Raw genomic sequence first — 21,080 nt, forward strand, 5'->3', positions numbered from 1 at the left:
TCGAGATGCTGCACTTCCATTTGTGGTTTCTTAGAATATTTTTGTTTTCCTCCCAAAATTATCAGGTTACCATTCAATTATAGACGAGTGTTTAATAACCAAATACTCAGTAAAAAGGTGTTTTCTGAATTTGTCATAACAAGGATTTTACTGACAGGTTTATTTCTAAATTGCCAGACAACGGAGGATAAAACACCCTCTGTGATGTTTCACAAACTGATATTTCATCCTTGCAATTTTCAATAGAGGAAGGGTTCTGTGCCACTTGACTACAACCTTCTCCAGCTGGTCCAGAGGCTCTTGAACTACCTCCAGCCCGACCAGGGCCCCCCGACTGCTCCAGTGGGTCTTGAGCTTTAGGGTCTTTTGGCTGTGACTGGCAAAACTCCAGTAAAAGAAAAATCAGGTGGCTGAACCACCTCGACTGACTGGGCTGAGAAGGAGGAGCGGCTCCACTTTAAGTTCCCCCTTGAACTTCTCACTCAGTTGAAAGTGTCAAGGCCTCCCACCCTGTGGACAAATACATCCTCAACCCAGAAAGAGGTCATGTGACTTGAGAGCTAATGTTTGAATCGTCTTGTATGACAAAGAAAAGCATTAAATTGTGACATTACAGAAGTTAAAACTACACATATCAATGTTGCGTTACCTCAGAGAGATTCCTGGGAAAATATTAACATAACCTGGACATGTGTTCCTTTATTTCTGAGGAAGGCGTACCAGGCACTGCCTGGGAAATATCTCCTGCGTATGTGCACTCATGCTCTCATACACCAGCTCCAAGCCCCACCGTGAGGCACAATGACAGCGTTTCCATGGCAACGGGGGGCGTAAGTGCCCAGACGCCCAGAAGCTGAAGTAGCGGGGTGGCTGGACACATCATGTGATCGTGTGGCTTGGTGGACCCTTCACAAATACCACCCAAGACCAGTATTTTGCTGCATTTTCTTTTATGTCAGATTTCAAATATCACAAGGTGACTTGTATAATATTTTTTAACCCAACATCTGCAGGCGCAAAACAAATGTGCAGAATCCACTTGAAATATTTGAGTTTATCACAATTTATATGCAAAATACTAAGACGATAAGTGCAAAGACAATTTGAAGACATTTTTGTGTACTTGTTGCCCTTTCCACAGCGATACAACCACTCCTTGAACACATTCATTTAAAGCTTAAAACGTTGTGATGCAGCTGTATTTATTGTGCACGGGTTGATAGAACATCACTAAAACGGCTGAGAAAGTTATCCTACCACAGAATAAAGATTTCGATGGAGGGTGCCCCAGTGTCTGCTACAGAAACACACACACACACACACCCCAAGAGGGCTCCCGGGCCACCGGGTGGGCTGGCCCCATGCTAGCTGGCATAGCTGACAAGGCATACCGCACCCCTACAGTACCCAGGGAGAGAGAGCACAAAGGACTCATTGTGTGTGTGTGTGTGTGTGTGTGTGTGTGTGTGTGTGTGTGTGTGTGTGTGTGTGTGTGTGTGTGTGTGTGTGTGTGTGTGTGTGTTGCATCCGAGGCCTTGTTGTAGTGCTTCCAGCATTGTTGGGCTGCCCGCAGTCTTACTGCCCGCCGGAGAGCATAGACTCACTGAATCTGAGACATTCAGTCAAACCATTACATTTGCAGCATAATAATATCTAAGTAATGACAACGACACACCTTTCCTTCAGTTGAGCAAAAGAGGTACTATCGAAATAGGAAAAAATAACAAAACCTGAACAATTTAAAAAGGAAACAAGTGCAATTTCAACAATGTGTTATTGTTAATTAAGGATGCCTCCCTGTGCAAAATACAGTGAAATGTTAATCATCTATTTTTTGCATTCAACTCATTCAACTTTGAGGTTTATTTAGCCACATTCAGAATGTTTCGACACAATATAATTTGGATACTGCTACTTTCACAGCTGCGTCACTGACCTCTCAGCTCGGCTCTCTACATTTCCGAAAGGGTGCAATACAGAGTGAATAAATGACAAACAATAATTTCTTTTGTAAATGTTTTTTTGTTTGTTTTATATACATTTCAATGTGGTGAAGTTGACTAGGACAGATCCTCGAGCAGGCTGCATGTTTTACAGAGGAAATGCCAATTTTGCCATTAATTCGCTTGTGCTCATAAAACTGTAACACAACACATAAGAACATACAGTATTTGTATATTACAATAAACACTATGCATCCACACACCGCGTGGACAACGGAGAGTCCTCAGGTGGATCCAGGATAAATAGGCTCCGACTCCAGACCAATGAGTGTTGGAGAGTGAAAGGTTACCTGACATTGCAGTGGAGGGCGAGAAGACTGAAGCGTTCTGTAACATGCAAATACGACCGTACTTACGAAACGTAAGATTGTAATACCATGTCCCAGGACTTTTTCATGTCGAGGAGACCTACTCTTAAATCAATCCACAGCAAACATAAGGAAGAGTATTTATGTGCTCAGCATCTCCTCTGGTCTGGAATACAAATCTCTGGAGAAAAAGAGTAAAGGAAAGACACTAGAAGAGGTGTGTGTGTATAAGGACAGAGGCGGAGGGAGGGAGTACAGAGAAAACACAGAAGGTAAATAAATTTAAGGGGAGGAATGTGAATCATACAGGTCTGTTGAACTGGATGCTGCCAAACTCAGGTATCCCATAGCGACACTTTTAAGTGGCGCATGCACAAGCACGCACGCACGCACGAATGCTAAAGCCAGTCAAGCATCAGCATGAGTCCCATTCAGCCTCACATTGCGGCTGTGTATTTACAACCACTCAACATCTTAAAAAGGGAAAACAAAGTCAAACACTCAGCAGGGGGTGCTCCACTTTTCTACCAGCTTGTGCCGCACTGATATGTTTGTGGCTGGCACCTGGGGATCGACACGTATAAACAATCCATACGAGAGCTGTGCAACGAGCAAAGACAATGAGAAGGAGAACAAATAAAACTGAATGTAATCCCACAGAAAGACACTGTGAGGGCGCCTTGATTTAACCAGTTTTGCTGTGAGCTCAATAAAGCAGAGACCGTCCAAATGCTGAGTGCGAATTTACAGATGCAGGTGCTAAATAACCACAGTCACACTGGCTGCGAGAAGTTTAAGATCCAACAAAACTCAACAACAGTGTTTTAATTCATCTGTGAATGCAAAGGTTAAAATAACTCATTTAAGTGAGATTTGTAAGTGAGAAACAGGTCTATGAATCAGATGAAAAGAATGCTTATCTATTTTTTTCCAGTGTGTACACACAGTTTTAAGTAGAGAAAGGTACACACCGTTTCTAAGGAATTATCTCTCCCCTGATAATATGGAGCCAAATGTTTGAGTGAGTAAGATGAATCCCTACAAGCCACAAAGAAGCAGCGTTTCTGGATAACAGCAGCAAACTCTAATTCTGCCAAAAACACAACCATTTTAAACTACAAAGAGAGGTTAATACAGGTTTACACAGAGCTTGATAAGACACATTAAAAGACGAATGGTGGTCTTATTCCTGGAGCAGATTATCGAAGTTATAATTCAAGGATTCATGATCGTCATACCAGCACACGTTTCATGACATGGTACAAAATTCCATCAAATAATGAGATATGCTTTATCAGATAATAGTTATGAGAAACGAATGACAAATCTGATTATCTCAACAACACTCTGATGACTTTGTGCATGTATACCCGTTTATCTGATCTACTTTTACATGTGCTCAAGTAAAGTTTAGGAAATGGAAATGCCATAGCCACAGTGTAAACCTGGGATGTCAAACACAAGGGCCGTGAGCCAAAACCCGCAAAGAGGCTCCAATCCGGCCCGCCAAACTACCAAGCAGATGCTTGAAAGATAACAAACCAGCATTAGCTTTAAAGTCATGCTGTCAGGGTGAGTTTGTAAAATCAACCATAATGCAACAGGTATAGGAGACATTTTTTGGACATTTCATTGTATTTTACACCAAAATGTATCATTGAAACTGGCCTCCTGTTGAGATTGTAGTCACTTTCTGTATTAACCGTTTAGTTTTGTGACCATATTAACATTTTCATCACGTGTAATCTGTGCCACAACAAAGGAAAACTTTAAATTGAAACGTTATTGTGGCGAAATGTTACCGGTCCGGTCGAGATGAAAATGGGCTGTATATGTGCCCCCTGAACTAAAATTTTGTGCAAACAGCTTCTTCAGGAGTGAAAATGAAAAAAACTTTCACCAAAGCCAACAAATACCAGATGTTTGGACAAACAAACAAAACTCCTTCAGGAGAGAAAACAACGGAGTATAAAGAGATTTTAAAGGAGTTGTGAATGTGCTGCTTTACCACCTTTCCACTTCAATTCAAAAGCCTTAAAGATGGTTAAAATCATCATTTGAAGCATTTATCAAACCTTTAGGATGATTACACAGAGAGAAGTGGGACAATGTTTGAGAATTAGTAATGATGGCGCAGCAGGTTGGATTTTGGAGGTTATCAAACCTGGAGAGGCCTCCAGAATCTGTCAGCAGATTGTGCTCTTCATCATGAAGGAAGGGCAGAAACACACATCTCACGCCAGAAACTCATTTTAACCTCTGCTCTCTACTTCTTCTTCTTCTAGGTGTTGAAGAGTGCAGTCAAAGACAACCTGCGAACTTCACTACACAGCATGAGTTTTGTAAACTATAGTATTCCCTTAACTTAAAACAGCCCTCCCACACCTCCTTTTTCCCCTTTCTAAAATTTGACTGATGATAATGAAAAGCAGTGCAAGTAACTGGAGTGTTTCTGCCCCGTCACTGAGCGAAACCTGGTAGATAAGAGGGACGGACCCTCGGGAGCTACCTACAAGTACGTCTGGGGGAGGGGAGACGCAGAGAGAGGGTCATTTTAAAGCTCAGCTTAAAGCAAGGCCGTGACATGAACTATAAAACGACAAAATCTTCTGAGTTTAAGTTTCAAGCAGAATTAAGCATCTCTTAACAACAAAGCACGTGGGGGGGAAAAGTAGCAGAGTAATTACATGAAAAAAGAGAAGTCAGAAGGTGAAATTCCACCAGAAGAGGAGCACAATGCAACCTGTCTGTTCATACAATCCTGAGCTGAACAGAGTCTCCAGGTTGAGGAAAGATGTGCTCACAGATGTGTGACGTCACGTCAGAAACGTGCTGAAGAAAAGGTTTCCTTGCCCAAAGAGATTCTGCACAGATCACCTGACATTTATTTATTATGTAAATAAAAAGATAACGGAAGGATAAGTTATAGAAAATGAGAGCTCACAGGAGGGAGTACTACATGGACATTTATGTACTCAGTTCATATGTCAGACCGTATATGACGACAAAGACACATTATATTTCTCTTTAGCATTTAACTACTAATTGGTTAAATGAAAGACTCGAGCAAGAGAAAGAAAATAACCACATGAGCTGAGAAAAGAGAGGAAAGAGGAAGGAGGAGGAAGAGTGAAGTTCTGCTCCTTGTTCCCTTGGTGACGAGCCCAGCATGTCATGTGACACTGTCATGTGCTTAAGTGTGTTCTACAGAGAGGATCATGGAATTACAGGTGATCAGCAGCAGCACTACACCACACACACACACACACACACACACACACACACACACACACACACACACACACACACACACACACACACACACACACACACACACACACACACACACACACACACACACACACACACACACACACACACACACACACACACACACACACACACACACACACACACACACACACACACACACACACACACACACACACACACACACACACCATAGGCTTAACCGAGCTGCTCTACTGACACAGGCACACAATGGGCATTAGTGTACTGCTTTCACTTCCCGTGTTCATGTCACCTCATAATGCTCAAAACCTTTTGTCAAACATACTTAATGGCAGGTCAGCCGAGAGAAAGATGTATTTGTGAAGGTTAACTTTCATCTCAATAACTAGACGTCAGTCTACAAGTTTGGAGTATGACAAAGATGCAAAGCCGTACATTACAAAACACAAGCCAGCAGATGGAAACATGACTATCCAAACAGAGCGAGTGCAAATGAAACGTCTGGAGCCGTCCATACCGGTAAGTCGACGCTGACGTCCGTCCCGTCCAGTAAGGACACGCGGCAGGTGATGATGGACTTGGAATCCCCAGCAGCAGGGATGTGTGTCGTGGCCCTCTGGGCCTCTCGTAACCGGGCTTTCTCTGCATGTTTGCGGATGGAGCGCCGGCCCAGCGTCCTGCGCAGGAAACTCAGCATGATGGGAGAGGGGGAGGGCAACAGTACCACACCTTTTAAAAGGAAGAGATAGAAGATTAAAAAAATAAACAAATAAACAGATGGAAGCTTTGAATTAAACATGGATGCAATTTATGTAGTTGTATTACATTGGGCGGGTCAAACATCCGGCTCAAAAGGGGGTCCAATATGGTGATGAAAGTAGCAGATGTCTTTTTATTTGCAGGTGACAGCAGTGTTTGTACAAAGAGTGGTGACAATAACACAACAGAGGCTCCAGCTGATACGTGCAGTCGTGAAAAGAAGCGAACATACTGATAAAGTAACATGAGCATCAAGGATATGTTTAGAAATAAATCATGCTGAAAGCAACAAGTGTTTTCTTTCTCACATTTCACTGCATTTTGCTGCAAGACATTAATATTGCTACCATTTCCCAACTGCTCAGAGTTTAACAAATTTAAAAAATTTAAAAATGAGTTTAACACCCACATAATACACTGTTATTGTATGGATATAACTGGAAGTGATGGCCAAAATACTGTGTTTAATTTCTATAATACAAATCCTGATATCTGGCATCTATCTAAATGACTGCTTTCTACAGCTGTGTTCATTGTTGGTTACAGACTTGATAAATTTCACAGCAACCTCCAGTATTATACAAATATGAGAATACTGGTCATTTAAGCGCAAGTATACAGAAAAACAGACAATGAACAATCTTGAGATTTGGACCCAGTAACAATATGAAAACTGTGAAATATAATGTCCCGCCAGCTAATATTTAACAGGCCGAACAAAGGTCACAAAAGGAGCTTGCAGCCTGTCTAAAATCTGTTAAAAGGTGAGCCAACAACAATACTTAAAAGATGACTTCATTTGCTTGATGTGCGCGCTTTACCGCCAGCAAATGTAATTTTTAAAAAAAGGTGGGAAATGATGGACGTTTCTCTTCGGCTGATTAAAATCCATCGTGTGGTCGAAAACGTAAAAAGAAAAAGTTTGTAATAAAAGTGTTTCTGAAAGCAGAGAAACAGTTTGGTGATAACAGGCCTGTGGTACCTGCTGCCAGCGGAAGCAACAGGTGTGCGCTTGTTATGTCGACCTGGAAGAGAACTCCGCAGACGAGCGCGTTCGGAAACAGAACTCCGAGCGTGCGCGCGGCGTCCCGTGCCTCAAAACAAACAAACACCGCGGTCACTTTGTGGACGTCTGAATGATGGATACTTACTAAAGCCTCCTCGTAGGAATTCACGGTGAATTCACGCCCGCTTGCATTGTTAGGCGACTAAACCGAAAGCTCATCGGTCCCCGTGGCTCGAAGCGTGTCTCCTCTCGGTCTTTCTCCTTGTTTTTTTGTCTCTTTCTCCGCCTCACCGCCGCTTCGGGATGGTTTTCTCCTTCACTGGTCCCAACAAAAAGTAGGTGCGCTGCTCCGGATGTGACGTCACCACAAATCCCTCACAAAAAGACTTAATTAGCATTTTTAAAGTGACAAAACGTTTTTTTTTCTCTCTCTCTGCAAAGCCGCTTCGATTTTGCCTTTGGATTAAACTTGTATTCATCAAGTTTGCCTTTCACCTATAAGAGATACAATATTTAAAAAAGAAATCTGACCTTCTTATGCACTTTGAATCGTAGACTGTCTCCATTTGACAGCAGCGCCCTCGTCTGGTTGAATCAGGGAACACAGAAAAGAGATCGGTCTGGACTTTGTGAGCAGTTTTCTACAAAAACATGCATGTGAGGTTAATTTATGTGCCTAAATTGGTGCAGAAGATGGATGCATGGCTAGGTTCATGTCTCAGTGTGTGCATGTGTGTCATCCATTCAAATGCTTCTAACTACCACCTATATAATGTGTTTATTAGCCCTGCCACCCACTATGCATGCATTATATATCTTCACCTTGAAATAAGCAGTTACTTGGAGTGGTTTTATTCAACAATTGGTTTAAAATTACCTGTGAAACCAATATATTTTTCTAAATTTTTCATAATTGACAAGCAGCAAAAATGTTGGGATGGGATCTGGATGCACCCACAGCTTTAGTAGATCTACCTGTTTTCTGGGATATGCTGCACTTAATTCTAAAAAATTGTGTTCACACTTGTCAAATTTGATCCACTTATAAAAACAAACAAAAAACTGGTACAATCACTGTGCCAGTATGTGAAAGTGTGAACACTGCACCAAACATGTCCATTTGAATAGCAGTTAACATGTGAACTAGTGTTTAGAGCTCCAAACAGATCAATCACAAGACTTGACATCAGATTGTAACCGATGTGCGCAATGATGAAAACCCTACAGAGGAATTTGTAAAACTGTGACTGAAGGTTTAAAACTCACTGCTGACAGGTCACCACTGTGAGTCAAATTCTTTAACCTCATAATGCTCACACAGCGGCTCCTCGTGGATCAGGACAATTGTCACTCGACTGTGAATATACCGACAAAACAAAGAATTTCTTCCCTTCTTCTGAGTTACTAGTAAGCTGTTAGCTGGTGAAATAAAATCCCAACACATTAATCTTGTATGCTGTGCCGCTTTCAGCCTGGCGTACTGCATCACTGTGTAAGTTAGATGAATGTAGGTCAAAACAGCTGTCCAGTTTTGATATAATTTGGTTTAATGTGAACAAAATCTGGTGTTGGCACAATGTGATCGGAACTAGAGTGCAAGATGTGAACACAGGTCTTTACCCTGAATGGCACGTACGACAGCTTAAAAATGGGCTTTAAATCCAGCATGTTCATCTCTTATCTAATGCAGGAAGTAGAGTTTTAGTGTACATTAGCATCTATAGCCCCTGGCTCATTTAAAAAGGTGCTGAGATTTCTATAAACTATCTGACATGATCATAAATCTTTAAACCGTTACATAAGAGTGTGAGGAAGACGTCTGAAAGTCTAATGTCTTATTTTCTGCTCCATTTTCTGTTTGGGAGCAGAATTAAATCTTACCATTGGTTTGAAACATATCTTTTGTGTCTAATGGTTTCACACGGAAATAATGTAAGAATTCATCTTTTTCCACACGATTTGCCCCCTTCCTGCTCACGCCAACGTTGCCCAACCTCACTTTTACAGTGTGGAGAAGCAAGGTGATCTGAAGCCACGTCTTCATGCTTTGACAAGACAAGCTTTAATTGTTCATAATCAAGCTTATAGACATGTCCAGAGCACCGGAAAACCATGATAACCATGAAAAGAAACAAGCAACCGAGGACAAAGTTTGTCTTTTTTTATGACACAGGTAGGAGTTAACCAAGGGCATAATACGGTAAAACATTTGTGGTTCAGTATATATACACTCGCCGTTAGGAAATTCAAATCAAACAAAGTTTTTTTTTTTTTTTTTTAAAGAAACATCATTTTGTGTCACAGTTTTTGAATTATCCAAAGAAAGAGGGTAAAAGAAAAGGAAAATAAAAAAATCTTTCTGCTCACAAAGGATTTTCCCTTTTTATTTTAAAGATTTTTTTTTCATATACAACATTGTATTTACATGGTCTAGTATTATTTACACAAAATTAACAAGTGGCACTGTGTAGTTAGGAGTTCTTGTTCTTGGTTCCCTACAGGTGTCTTACCCCCCCCACCCACCCCAAAAAAAAGAAAAAAAGAAAATGATAAATTAAAAAGAAAAGAACAATTAATTTTAACAATGCTTTATGTCTCTTAACTCTTTGTTGTTGTTGTTCAGTAGCACTAACCTGCCACTCAGCCTTCTACAAAGTGCTGTCCCTTCCAGTCTCTACAAAAATACAGCTAACCCGAGCCCACCCCACGTCCCAAGTCTTGTCCCCTCCGACTCCGCTTTAGATCGGCACCCCGGGACGCACACACAGTACCGATTGGACAAGGAAACACTCTTAACTTAAGACAGCTCTCTGCCGATGGGAAATTTAGGCAGCCTTGAATCATCTATGATTCAACAGGGGTTTGTTCACTTGGGTTAGTCTCTTTAAAATCGTTTGATTGACGCCACTTCTGGAGGAGAAAACTTCTTTTTGTTCTTCCCATCAAAAGCCCGGTTCTCTCTCTGTCGCTTTCCTTACTGACTGACCAGCCCTGGTTTTGTCTCGTACGCCGCTCCGATACCGCTGCTACTGTACCCACGGTGTTCTGCTGAGATGTGTCATCCGCCTTTAGGGCGCAGAGAGAGAGAGAGAGAGAGAGAGAGAGAGAGAGAGAGAGAGAGAGAGAGTGGGATCCGAGTATAATGATCCAAAAGGAAGGCATCGGGGAGAAAAAACAATGAGAAGAATTGATGGTGGATGTTGCGTGGGCCTTTGCACAAACGACTGAAGGACGCTTGGTCAAGGCCAATACAGAACAGATTAAGGAGGGAGAAAGAAAGAGAGAAGGTGTGTGTGTGTGTGTGGGGGGGTTCTAGGCTCTTCTTGATCCCACCTCCACATGTGGTAAAAGTATGATTCAGCTGTTTACAACAGCTGTGAATTGTTGCACAGGCAGTCATCCCCACCTTTAATAAAAGCTCTTTAAAAGGGTTCTCTTTGCACTTTTATTCCCCCCCATTCTTAAAAAAAAAAAAAAAACCTTTTAGATCAGATTAGAAGCTTTATGACACAACCTTTCATTTCCAGTTAAAACAGACAAGCAGGCGTAGACCAGACAGCTAACAATGTTAGAAATGGCAGAAGAAGAGAGGGAGAACCGCACACTCACACTGACACGCACACACCAGTAGGTTTTTCCAGCAGAATCCATCGCAGGTAAGAAAAATATCTCCAAAAAAGCGACTCTGTTTGCCACACTTCCATACTGCTATGAAAAAAAGCACAATGACAACTTCACCTGGACTGGTAGAAGAGAGGGAGAGAAGAAAGAAAGACTCAACAAGGAACTTGATACCGGGGTTTTGTGAATTGAAAATACATCATCATTTAGTCTCACTCATTGACACATCAGCTTGACATAAAAAAAAAATAAAACAACATGTGCCTTAAAATGATGCCGTACAATTGGGAGGGAGGAACGGAAATAAAAAGAAAACACGGATTGAGAGAGTTTTGTTTGTACTACGTCTCTGAGCCGGCCTCGTTTTGTTACGCTTCAATCAAGACTGACAGAATAAAGTCCTGTTTATTCCTTCTGGCTCACATGATGTGTAAAGCAGGTACCCGGGTAGCTTGTCCATTCATTCCCAAGCCGAGAGGCGCTCAGGAATAATTAAAAAAATAAAAAATAAAAATGATTGCATAAAACTTCCAGCAACTTTCCACCACGTATGACGTTTTCTGGTTGCCGACGCTGTACAGCCTGTGTGTGTGTGTGTGTGTGTGTGTGTGTGTGTGTGTGTGTGTGTGTGTGTGTGTGTGTGTGTGTGTGTGTGATTCCGACCCCTGCTCGTTTCCTTTCTACTGACTGACCTGTGCAAAGAAAGCAAGAAATGTCGGGTTGCATAACGTGGGATCGATAAATTAGCTCGAGGTCTAAGAAGGACCTCTTCAAAAGCTGCTTCTGCTGTCTGTGTGTGGCTCAAGGACACTTCAGCAGGCCCGGGGAGGAAAAGGAACTGAGCTCAGCTGCGTTCGGAGGGTCGCTCGGTGAGGCCGGAGGATGGGGCACATAGTGTGTCTGTAATGAGATTTGTAATATCGTACTTAGATGTGTGCGTACAGACAGCATATACACATGAAAATTGGCGTGTGGCCTATAGATTGGAAGCAAGGTTGTCGGGTCCAGCTCCAGGTGTTGCTAAAACCCACCACAATTACATCTGTGTATGTTTAATAATATTTGCATGGGTGTATGTGTACCGAGATGTGTGTGTGTGTGTGTGTGTGTGTGTGTGTGTGTGTGTGTGTGTGTGTGTGTGTGTGTGTGTGTGTGTGTGTGTGTGTGTGTGTGTGTGTGTGTGTGTGTGTGTGTGTGACAACAAGGACCTGTAAATGTCTGTCTTCAGGTATAACTTGGGCTTTCTTTGCCCTCAGGCTGGACTTGTAGGCTTACTTTTGTCAACCGGTTTATTTCCTGTTAAGTGTGAAATCAATGAGCACTACCACAGTGGTAATCAATGTGTTGAAGGTTGTATAGACACAAATATGAGCCTGTTTGTCAAAGTGAGGGCTTTTAAACCCAGACCGCAGAGGACTCCTGTGTTAACAGGAAACTAAAAGCCGTTTGTTAAGATCCAGCAGACTGAGGATTGTGTGAGACAGGTACAGGCGCTTGTCGGCACGCACAGTCTAAGTGCACTCACACCAAACATACTACACAGGTGCAAATGTTGTTACACATAATTTTTGATGTGCACGTCTAAATCTGCAAAAATCTAAGTATTAACTTAGAAATCTCATCTTATTACAGACACATATATATTTATAAGGTGTTATAAAAGCCCCTTATCTGGGGTCCACTGGGGCATCTTGCTGTGGTGAATCCACGTCTTCTCAATTATTTATGGCAAAAAAAAAAACAAAAAAAAAAAAGACTGATCTTGCCACCAAGTGTAACAACGGTAGAGATGTTTCCTCTGGTAAACACGGGCACCGAGCAACGTAAAGCAATCGGCAACGTCGCTAGCTCGTAAAACCCAGCGCAAAGCAGGAGGCCGACTCGCTGTAGCACAGAAATGGAGCATGCTCCCAGCTGTTTGCACTGTCGGGGAGGGGGAGGGGGAGGGGGTGGCACAGAGAGGAAAGTCGAGTAAGATCAAAAACCCAAGCACAATAAATTAAATCACTGGGTCCCACCCCCACTCCCTCACAAAAATCAAAAAGAAATAAAGAAGTAAGTTAGAAGAAGAGGAATCACACTACTTGACTAGCTAAGTTTTCATCAGGAAAGCATGAAGCTCTAGACTCATACAAACAAAAACGTACAACTTGTCTTTTTTTGTTCAGTGGACAGGGTTTGACACAAACTAAAACACAATAAATACTCTTTCTGAGGAACAAAAGATAAGGTATATCTCTTTATCAGCTAAAAGGACACTAAAAAAAGGCAGGTCCGTCTGGCAGACTCGCTCAGAAGGGGACAGGGCGACCCTTCGGGGGTTAAAAAAGAGGGGCAGGGGGGAGCTTTCCGTCCACAGGGGGCAGCCCTTCCCCTTCGTACTTATGGCACTACAGCGATTCCCCATCCACCTTTTGTTTTCTCGTACTTGTAACCTTTAACTCTTTGTATACTTTTTTCCTTTACCCTGATCGTACAATATCCCCTAATGGTACCTATTCAACACAGCTGGGTTGCTTTTCGTTAAATTCCATCTCATCCGTGACTTTCACGTTTGTTTTGTCTTTTATTTGTTTTTGTTTTTTTCATCAGCATAAAGTGCAACAGTGCTTTTGTTCTTTCCTCCGGTCTCCTGGCCTCTGTCCGGTGACCCCGGCCCGAGGTCAAATGTCACGGGTTAGCGGTATCGGGGTCAGGGTCCGGGTTGGCACTGGTCTCACTCGTCATGCTGGTGGCGCTCGCAACGCTCGGTTCCTCTACTTCTTCCTCCTCATCCTCCTCCTCCTCCTCCTCCTCCTCAGTCACTTCTCCTACATCCAGCACCTCCACTTCCTCGTCGTCGTCGTCCTCTTCGTCCAGTCCTCCTTCTAGCAGCTCCGCTGCTCCTGCCACCGCCGCCTCCCCGTCCTCTGCGCCCGCCGCTGCATCCTCTATCTCCTCGCCTGCGTTCTGCTCCTTCTTCTCCTCCCTGTCGTCGCTCACCTTCTCTCTCAGGTGGTAGACCGCCGTCTTGAGTGGTTTGACCAGGCCCTCCTCGTAAACTCTCAGGATGGCCTCGCACACGAAGCGGTACTGGCTCTGAGGAAGAGGGACAGACGGGGAGAGTTCAGCTGCTGGTTTGTAAAGGCCGAGAGAAGCCGGACAGACAAACGGGCGCGTTTACGTACAGGTGTTTGGATCATCATGGCCCTCTGATCTCTCATGGTTCGGACGATATCCAGAGGAAACACTGGCTGACCGCACTCCATTAGACACAGCGCCGTCTCCATTGTGATCAGAACTCCTGTCCGGCCAATCCCCGCACTGGAGGGAAGAGCAAGTACAGATAGAAGGTTAAGATCTGTCATCTTATATATCAATCTTCCTACACACAAATACATCTGAGCCTCAGTGGATCTTTGTCAAGTCAATGTCTATTTTCATTCATATCCAGACATTTGTGTGTAAGCATCACAAATAGTAGAGACACGTGTAGAAATTCAAAAGAAAATCAATCAATCATTTAAAAATATCTTGCAGGTCTTTATGATGTATTTATTCTTTACTTTAGTTACTATCTACTTATCCATTCTTCCTTTTAAAGGTGTCATGTCGAGTTTTAAATTCATTTGTAGATGTGTATTTATTTTGAAACATATCAGTCTGAAGGGTCTTTAAGAAGTGCTGCTGTAGTCTGTCTTTCATAATAACTATAAGAATCTTTCTATAACTCCTACAGCTGGTAAACCTATGTTTAGGTGTGTTTTAATGGAAAAAAGAATCTTTTAACCCTCAACTCATCAATCAATATGAATGTTTGCCACGAATTCAAAGGGAAAAAGCATTTCTTGGACTCCCAGATGTTTCCTGCTGTTCCGACTCTACATTAGGATTTGAAGACCTCGACGAGGAGACCAACACACACTTTGATAGCCACTGATTTATATGGATAATATAAATCCGCTAGACAACAGAAATAGATGCAATAAGGAATACTATTTTAGATCTATGGCGCTATTATGACATGTGTTTGTGGGATGGATGTCTAAAAAGACTTGCACGTAAATATTGTGGGCTTAAACCTGCACGAGTCCTTCTGCTCGTACCTGCAGTGCACCACCATGGGATGGTCCTGTCCAGCACGCTTGGTCCGCACCAGGGCCACGAAGTCCAGGAAGTCCGTGGAGTCGTCGGGAACGCCATGGTCCGGCCAGGCCAGGTACTGAATCTGAGTGAGCTCCCTCTGCTGCTCACTCTGCACACACACACACAGACACACACACACAAGTGTTTTTAAGATGTGTAACGAAGAATATAGAGGTGGTTTCAACATGGACACCTATTTGTATCAACTATTCAGTCATATGCATAAAAACTACAATGTGAAGCACATGCAATGCTACATTTTGACATTCAAATGCTTTAATATACAGAATCAGACTGAATATGTTGCATTAAAGCATGTCACAGGACATATTGGTGAGGGAAATACAAACAGAATATATATATACATTTTTTTAACAGACCTCTTGAGGGGAGTGCTTCCCATCCACCAGGGTCTGCAACCTTTACCATCAAAAGCGCCTTTTTGCCGCCCCCCCCCCGCCAAGTCAAATAAATATTGTATGGGCAGATTTAACCTTTAAAATGAAGATAACACGGCCTATAAATGTTGTGCTGTACATACCAAAATTGTAGTCTGTGTTGAAGCGATGAAATCAAAGAACCGCAACATAAATTATGTTTTATTGTAGTTTTCCACATACCAACAAAAAAGTACTTCAGTTCTCTCCGAGAGGTGGGTGGCATGTGACATTCATTTACTGTGTCTTCAGTGCACATTAAAAACAATGCTGTAAATGTGCTGAATAATTTAGTAGAAAAATTGCTGAAAGATTTATTATAGAGTAACCTCAAACCGAACGTTGTTTTTATTTACAAGTAATCTTTTCAAAGCTACAGGGAGCCACTACAGAGAGGCTGAGAAGCCACAGGCTGCAGACCGCTGAACTACAGAAAGTCGGAACCATCCAGGTCAAAAACCTCATTAATAATTGAAGCAGTGGCAACAAACGGGAGGACTGACTCTCACCGCAGTCAGGACTCCACTTCACAAAGGAATGGATTATTCTCACATGTCAGGTTTCTGCATTTATGTCAGGGACGTCCAAGCACGACACTGCACACGCTGTTGTTTGTAATTATGGCTTCTAAAGATGTTGTGAAACGTGTGTTGTAGAAAAGCTCCACCACTTCTTTCATGTTGATTTTGATGCGTCTTGTAAGTTTACCGCAATAAGTCTATCTTATCTGGACCAGCTGAGCGCTTTGTTGATATTTGTGAGTTGAGTGAATAAAGTGATGTAGCTCAGTGATAACAGAAGGTTTGAACCCCACAGGACCGGCATGATGACGACTTACATGCGCCCACAACATGCACAAGACATCAAGCGCTGACCGCTGTTCTCCGTGAGGCTCGGAGCCCCCGTGTTCCTCTTTAATACTGCCTCGCTGCATCGCCATGGTAACACATCTATCTCCATGGCAACGATCACAGGCAGAGGAGAATGCTAATTGCCTCTTCTTATAGCTGTATGCTTTAAAGGTCACGATGCATGGGGCGGGGACGTAATCAGGAAAACAAAGACGGGAGGGAAACGACGGACAAAGCAGCAGCAACATAAAAGCTGATTTCAGGTCAGCATTATGTCCTCAATTTGCGTTAAAGACACTGTGTTGCAGGAGAAAATCTTTGATTTCGAAGCATAGACTTAAAAAAAAGATGCAAACTGAGCTATTCAAAGACATCAGCATCACAGTTGAACAAACTCCTTCCCTGTTTGTCAAGTCGTCATCATCCCACTCTCCGCTGCGCTCCCTCTCTCTCCTCTACTTCGCCAATGTGACTGACTGGGGTGGTTGGGTTGCCATGGCAACCCAATCCCAATATGTTGCCCGCATGCGGCAGCGGGAGCCAGAAAAAGAACAGCCTACACTGGTCACTATGGCAACACACCTCCTCGGGGTCCTAGGCAAAGCTCATCCTTCCTTAGACGCTGGTCCCTCGCTCTGATTGGACTCTGGAGTCGTTGCTCCGCGGCGCCTTCACCCTCCTTCCTAACCCGCTCTTTGTTAGCAGCACACGCACTCTCGCTGTGTCCTGCTTCAGCCTTTTACTTCTTGTTTGTTTTTTATGGGTTTGATTTAATTGGCTATTGGTGTTGTAGCTAACAGTGTGCGCACCCTTGGGTGTGTGTGTGTGTGTGTGTGTGTGTGTGTGTGTGTGTGTGTGTGTGTGTGTGTGTGCGCTACCGGTGTGTGCAGGAGAGTCATCTCCCGGACCAGGAAGGCAGAGTTGCCCTCTTCGTTGTGACACGTGACCGTAAAGTCTCTGTAGGTGGCGCTGCTGTCTGGACTGGGCCAGTACTGATGACATTTCACCTATAAACACACACATGTAGTCGGTTCAGAAATGGTTAATTTACAAGTTACACAAATGCATATACACTTAAACACAAACACACACATTAACGGACATGGGAACGCATGCACATAAACACATGAAATCCCTCCCAAGTTTTCTAAAATGTAGTGACTCTCATGTCACAGAAAGAAGATCATTTCCTCTGCACCTGGCACTCTTTCTACAGGCTACTTAGTTACGTAACATTGGCTTCAGCCTGTTTAAGACTTGTCTCCAAAATTAACAAAAGAAATGAGCAGCAGAAAACTGAAGCGTGTATAACTTTGCAGCCTTCTGTAAATAATCAAATGTTTTGACAGTAGAATTAAGGGATTAAACATCACATGTGACTCAGGCTGCATCCCAGCTTTGGACTCCTCCCGGCTTATGTTTGAGTGTTACACTTCAGATCCAGTTGTGGAGGATTCTTTTTTTAAAACACACTGCAGTGCAGGTGTGGTGTCCCATCCTCGTCCTTGAAGGGTGCTTTTACATACCCGGCCCCTCTCGACCTGCGTGGTCAGCATGACCACCATGGAGGAGCCCTGCTCCCAGGTCATCTGCCAGAAGTCGTGGCAGGTGTTGGGCAGCGGGCCCTGGCACGCTATGTAGCGGTTTATCAGACTGGATGCTGGAATCTCCATCTGCAAAGAGAGAATGAAAAGGTTCCGTTTAATCCAAAACATTCACTTGAAACATTGCTGCCCCACAAGGTGAAATAAACAGACATCAATTTTGTTTGTTGTTTCTGCTCAACGGGGTTTTTACACACAGCTGCTTTATTTGTAACAATCAACTACAACAACTATATTTAGCAGATTTACAATGTGGGAACGTTCCATGTTGAAATGATGGCGTCAGACGTGTTACAAGCAGCATCCTCGTGATCTGGATCTAATGCTGCATTGTGCCCCAAAGGCATTGAATCGATTGAAGATCAGGTGACTGTGGATGCCGTTTGAGTCCAGTGAACTCAGACTACACTATGTGCACAATAGTAGTAGTGCCTATTAGGACATACCCAATAGGAATGATGCACACGTTCATGTTGTTTAAATCATATTTCCTCTGAATTCTGAGACGACTGCAGGGATTGAGATTCATCAGAGGAAAGATTTATTTTCATCCACCAGCGATCGATATTTTCTATCCGCATGTCATTCGTAGCTGCAGACTCCAGTGTTTAGCTCCCAGTGTTATGTTCTGGCACCCTGGCCAACCTGCTCTACATGGTAGTCTGTAGATTGTGATTTAATAAGAATTCCATTGTCTCTCTGTTATTTTATTGCTCTCTGTTACCTCAAGGTTGTTTTTATGACATTTTAAACTAAAGCTACCGGACTTTTAGTTGGTTTTTTTTTGGCTTGATTATTCTTTGAAAACTTTGCGACGGTTGCGTTTGAAAATGTGCACAATTAAGTTTGGTACTGATAATTCTCTCACTTCATTTATTTAAATGAAACTTTTTTTCCCCAATTCAGCAGGTCCTCTTGTCTATGACTGTAATTGAGTTACTGCAGCAGGATTGGCTGATATTTCCTTTCATGAGCAAATTAAGTAGCAGATGCAAGTGTATTTAATCAAAACTTTCCATTAAACAAGGTCAGTCAGAAACATGTTTTTCAGATACTTATTTTCACTTTCAGCCTTGTGCGGAGATGCTATTGCTTTGAGCCATTGTTCAATGATAAACATCCCTGTTTATATCAGGAGTTTATAGTGAATATTAGAGGGTTCAAAGGGTTGTTAGAGACACAACTGAACAGCAAAATATGAAAAAGTCCATCACATTATTTCAATAAACTGTTACTTTGTTCGTCAAGATTCTTCCAAAAAGATCAAGCTATCATTGTTTGAAGAAGGACTAAATAGTTTAAGGCCATAGTGAAATGCTAATGGTTCCCAAGCTGGGGCCCAGGACCCCCTTGGTGGAGATCACAGGGGGCTCACAAGGTGAAGTTGTGTGAAAATCAAAGAACAAGTCAAAAGAACAAGGAACAAGAATAAGACACTTTTTAGAATTTAGAGCAGACATGGAAACGTGTATTAATACTGAAGAAATAAATCAATATTTAGTATTTTAGAACTCAGCATAGATCTGATGGCTACAATTCTTCATTTAATCTCAAACAAAATCATTGTTGTTGAGGTAAGAACTCTGATCTGTTCTTTTAGACCATAAGACAGTGGCAGTGGTGAGAGAAGTGGGCTTGTAAGTGAAAGGTCACTAAAATCACAGACCAGCAGGAGATTTTGACTTTTAAAAGTGAGAGCCTCCACTTGTCTCCACAGTCGACTCAACAACTCCTGAACAAGGCCTCTAAACCATGAAATCTCCCCGGCTGTTAAACGGTAGCAACACTGCTCCTTCGAGATGGTTTCAAAGTAAAGCACATAATCTCACTTTGCTCCACTTCATGCATGTGACATAAAATAATTTCTCTGCCTGTATGATTGGAGTTATTGTAGAGCCAATAAGTCATATTGCAAGGATAGTCACACCGCTTACAGACATGCCTAAAACCTTTGCACAGTTTATATGTAAAGATTCCACCCATCTAGTCACATGCACAAGATGCCGCTGGCTCAAACACCACAAATGTAGAACATTAACTCAGTGTTGTTGCTTGCAATGTAAATCTGATGTGGTTGGCTTCTTCTCAGCTGCGTGGCCAGCATAGTGGTTCAGCGTGTGTTTCCATGTTTGACGAAACAGACCACCCACCAATCCTCAGGCGGCCAAGAAGAAAAAGAAAACACGAAAGAGCAAAGGGGAAGAGAGCAAACTTACGTTGATGTAATTTGCATTGATGTAGTCATCTGTGCTTTTCAGAATGACCCGCGTGGCATCGTCTGTCAGCAGAGAGAAAGATGGGGGGGGGGGGGGATCAGGATCACAGGGAGAGGGTGAGAAAAAGAGAGGGATGAGATGAAAGGGGGGGGTAGAAAAGTGTTGAGTGGAAAAAAGGGAGCGCGTGTGAAGCGGGTAACAAAAAGGTTAGCGTCACTACACGTCTGAACACACGAATCGACAGAAGCAAGGAGCCGTGTGCAGCTACGTACAGGGAGAGATGTCTCTGTAGCGATTTTTGGAAACATTCTGAGGTAATTTGGCACACAGCATGGTCATCCCCGGCCTCTTCCTGTACAGTTGCTGTGAGAGAGAGAGAGAGAGAGAGAGAGAGAGAGAGAGAGAGAGAGAGCGAGAGCGAGAGAGAGAGAAAACACGCATCAAAGTTGTGGAAATCCAGTAAACACAAACAGCTTGTAGATTTGATTCGGATTGAATAATAAAATTGTCCAAAACGATTTTCTGCAGTCATTGTGTGTACATGACACCTAAAATAGTAAATTACTACATCAGTCCAACTAAAACTAGACTTTAAAAGTAAATGTAAATGTGTCAGCTCAGCTCAATTCTCAAAGCCACACTAACACACCCAGATAATGTGATTGAAAATTGAAATTTACTCGTGCATGTATACAGAGCAGTCTGACTGCAATAGGGCCAAAGTTTTCTGCACATGTGCTCGAGCTTCGTGCCAAATCCTGACCCAGAAGTCAAACAGCATTTAAGAAGGTAAACAGGAGGTCAAACAGGAGAAGCCGGCTGACTGCTAACTGTAAACATGCTGAAAACTGGAGGAGTTTGTTTTTGGATGGGTACAGAGACATATTTCATGCTTTTG

General features: G+C 42.8%; 2 protein-coding genes across 5 annotated transcripts in view; both read right to left on the reverse strand.

Annotated features, from left to right (window-relative positions):
* The window catches only part of epb41l5 (erythrocyte membrane protein band 4.1 like 5), a 38,173-nt gene extending 30,470 nt beyond the window's left edge, over nt 1-7,703 (reverse strand). For both annotated transcript variants that reach the window (XM_080479069.1, XM_080479068.1), the window contains exons 1-2: nt 7,474-7,703; nt 6,081-6,292 (exon numbers count right to left, since the gene is read on the reverse strand). In XM_080479069.1, coding sequence (XP_080335195.1) covers nt 6,081-6,260 — 180 coding nt within the window. In that variant the 5' untranslated portion in view covers nt 6,261-6,292; nt 7,474-7,703. The remainder of the gene's footprint in view (nt 1-6,080; nt 6,293-7,473) is intronic.
* Nucleotides 7,704-13,114: 5,411 nt separating this feature from the next.
* The window catches only part of ptpn4a (protein tyrosine phosphatase non-receptor type 4a), a 76,163-nt gene continuing 68,197 nt past the window's right edge, over nt 13,115-21,080 (reverse strand). For 2 of the 3 annotated variants that reach the window (XM_080478857.1, XM_080478858.1), the window contains exons 21-27: nt 20,455-20,545; nt 20,183-20,244; nt 17,889-18,035; nt 17,241-17,369; nt 15,035-15,183; nt 14,117-14,252; nt 13,470-14,027 (exon numbers count right to left, since the gene is read on the reverse strand). In XM_080478857.1, the coding sequence (XP_080334983.1) occupies nt 13,620-14,027; nt 14,117-14,252; nt 15,035-15,183; nt 17,241-17,369; nt 17,889-18,035; nt 20,183-20,244; nt 20,455-20,545 (1,122 nt within the window). In that variant the 3' untranslated portion in view covers nt 13,470-13,619. Of the gene's footprint in view, nt 14,028-14,116; nt 14,253-15,034; nt 15,184-17,240; nt 17,370-17,888; nt 18,036-20,182; nt 20,245-20,454; nt 20,546-21,080 lie in introns of all 3 variants that reach the window. The other variant, XM_080478856.1, reaches the window with a different exon arrangement.

The sequence above is a fragment of the Lipophrys pholis genome, assembly GCF_963383615.2.
Source record: "Lipophrys pholis genome assembly, chromosome: 13".
In the NCBI taxonomy this organism is placed as follows: Eukaryota; Metazoa; Chordata; class Actinopteri; order Blenniiformes; family Blenniidae; genus Lipophrys; species Lipophrys pholis.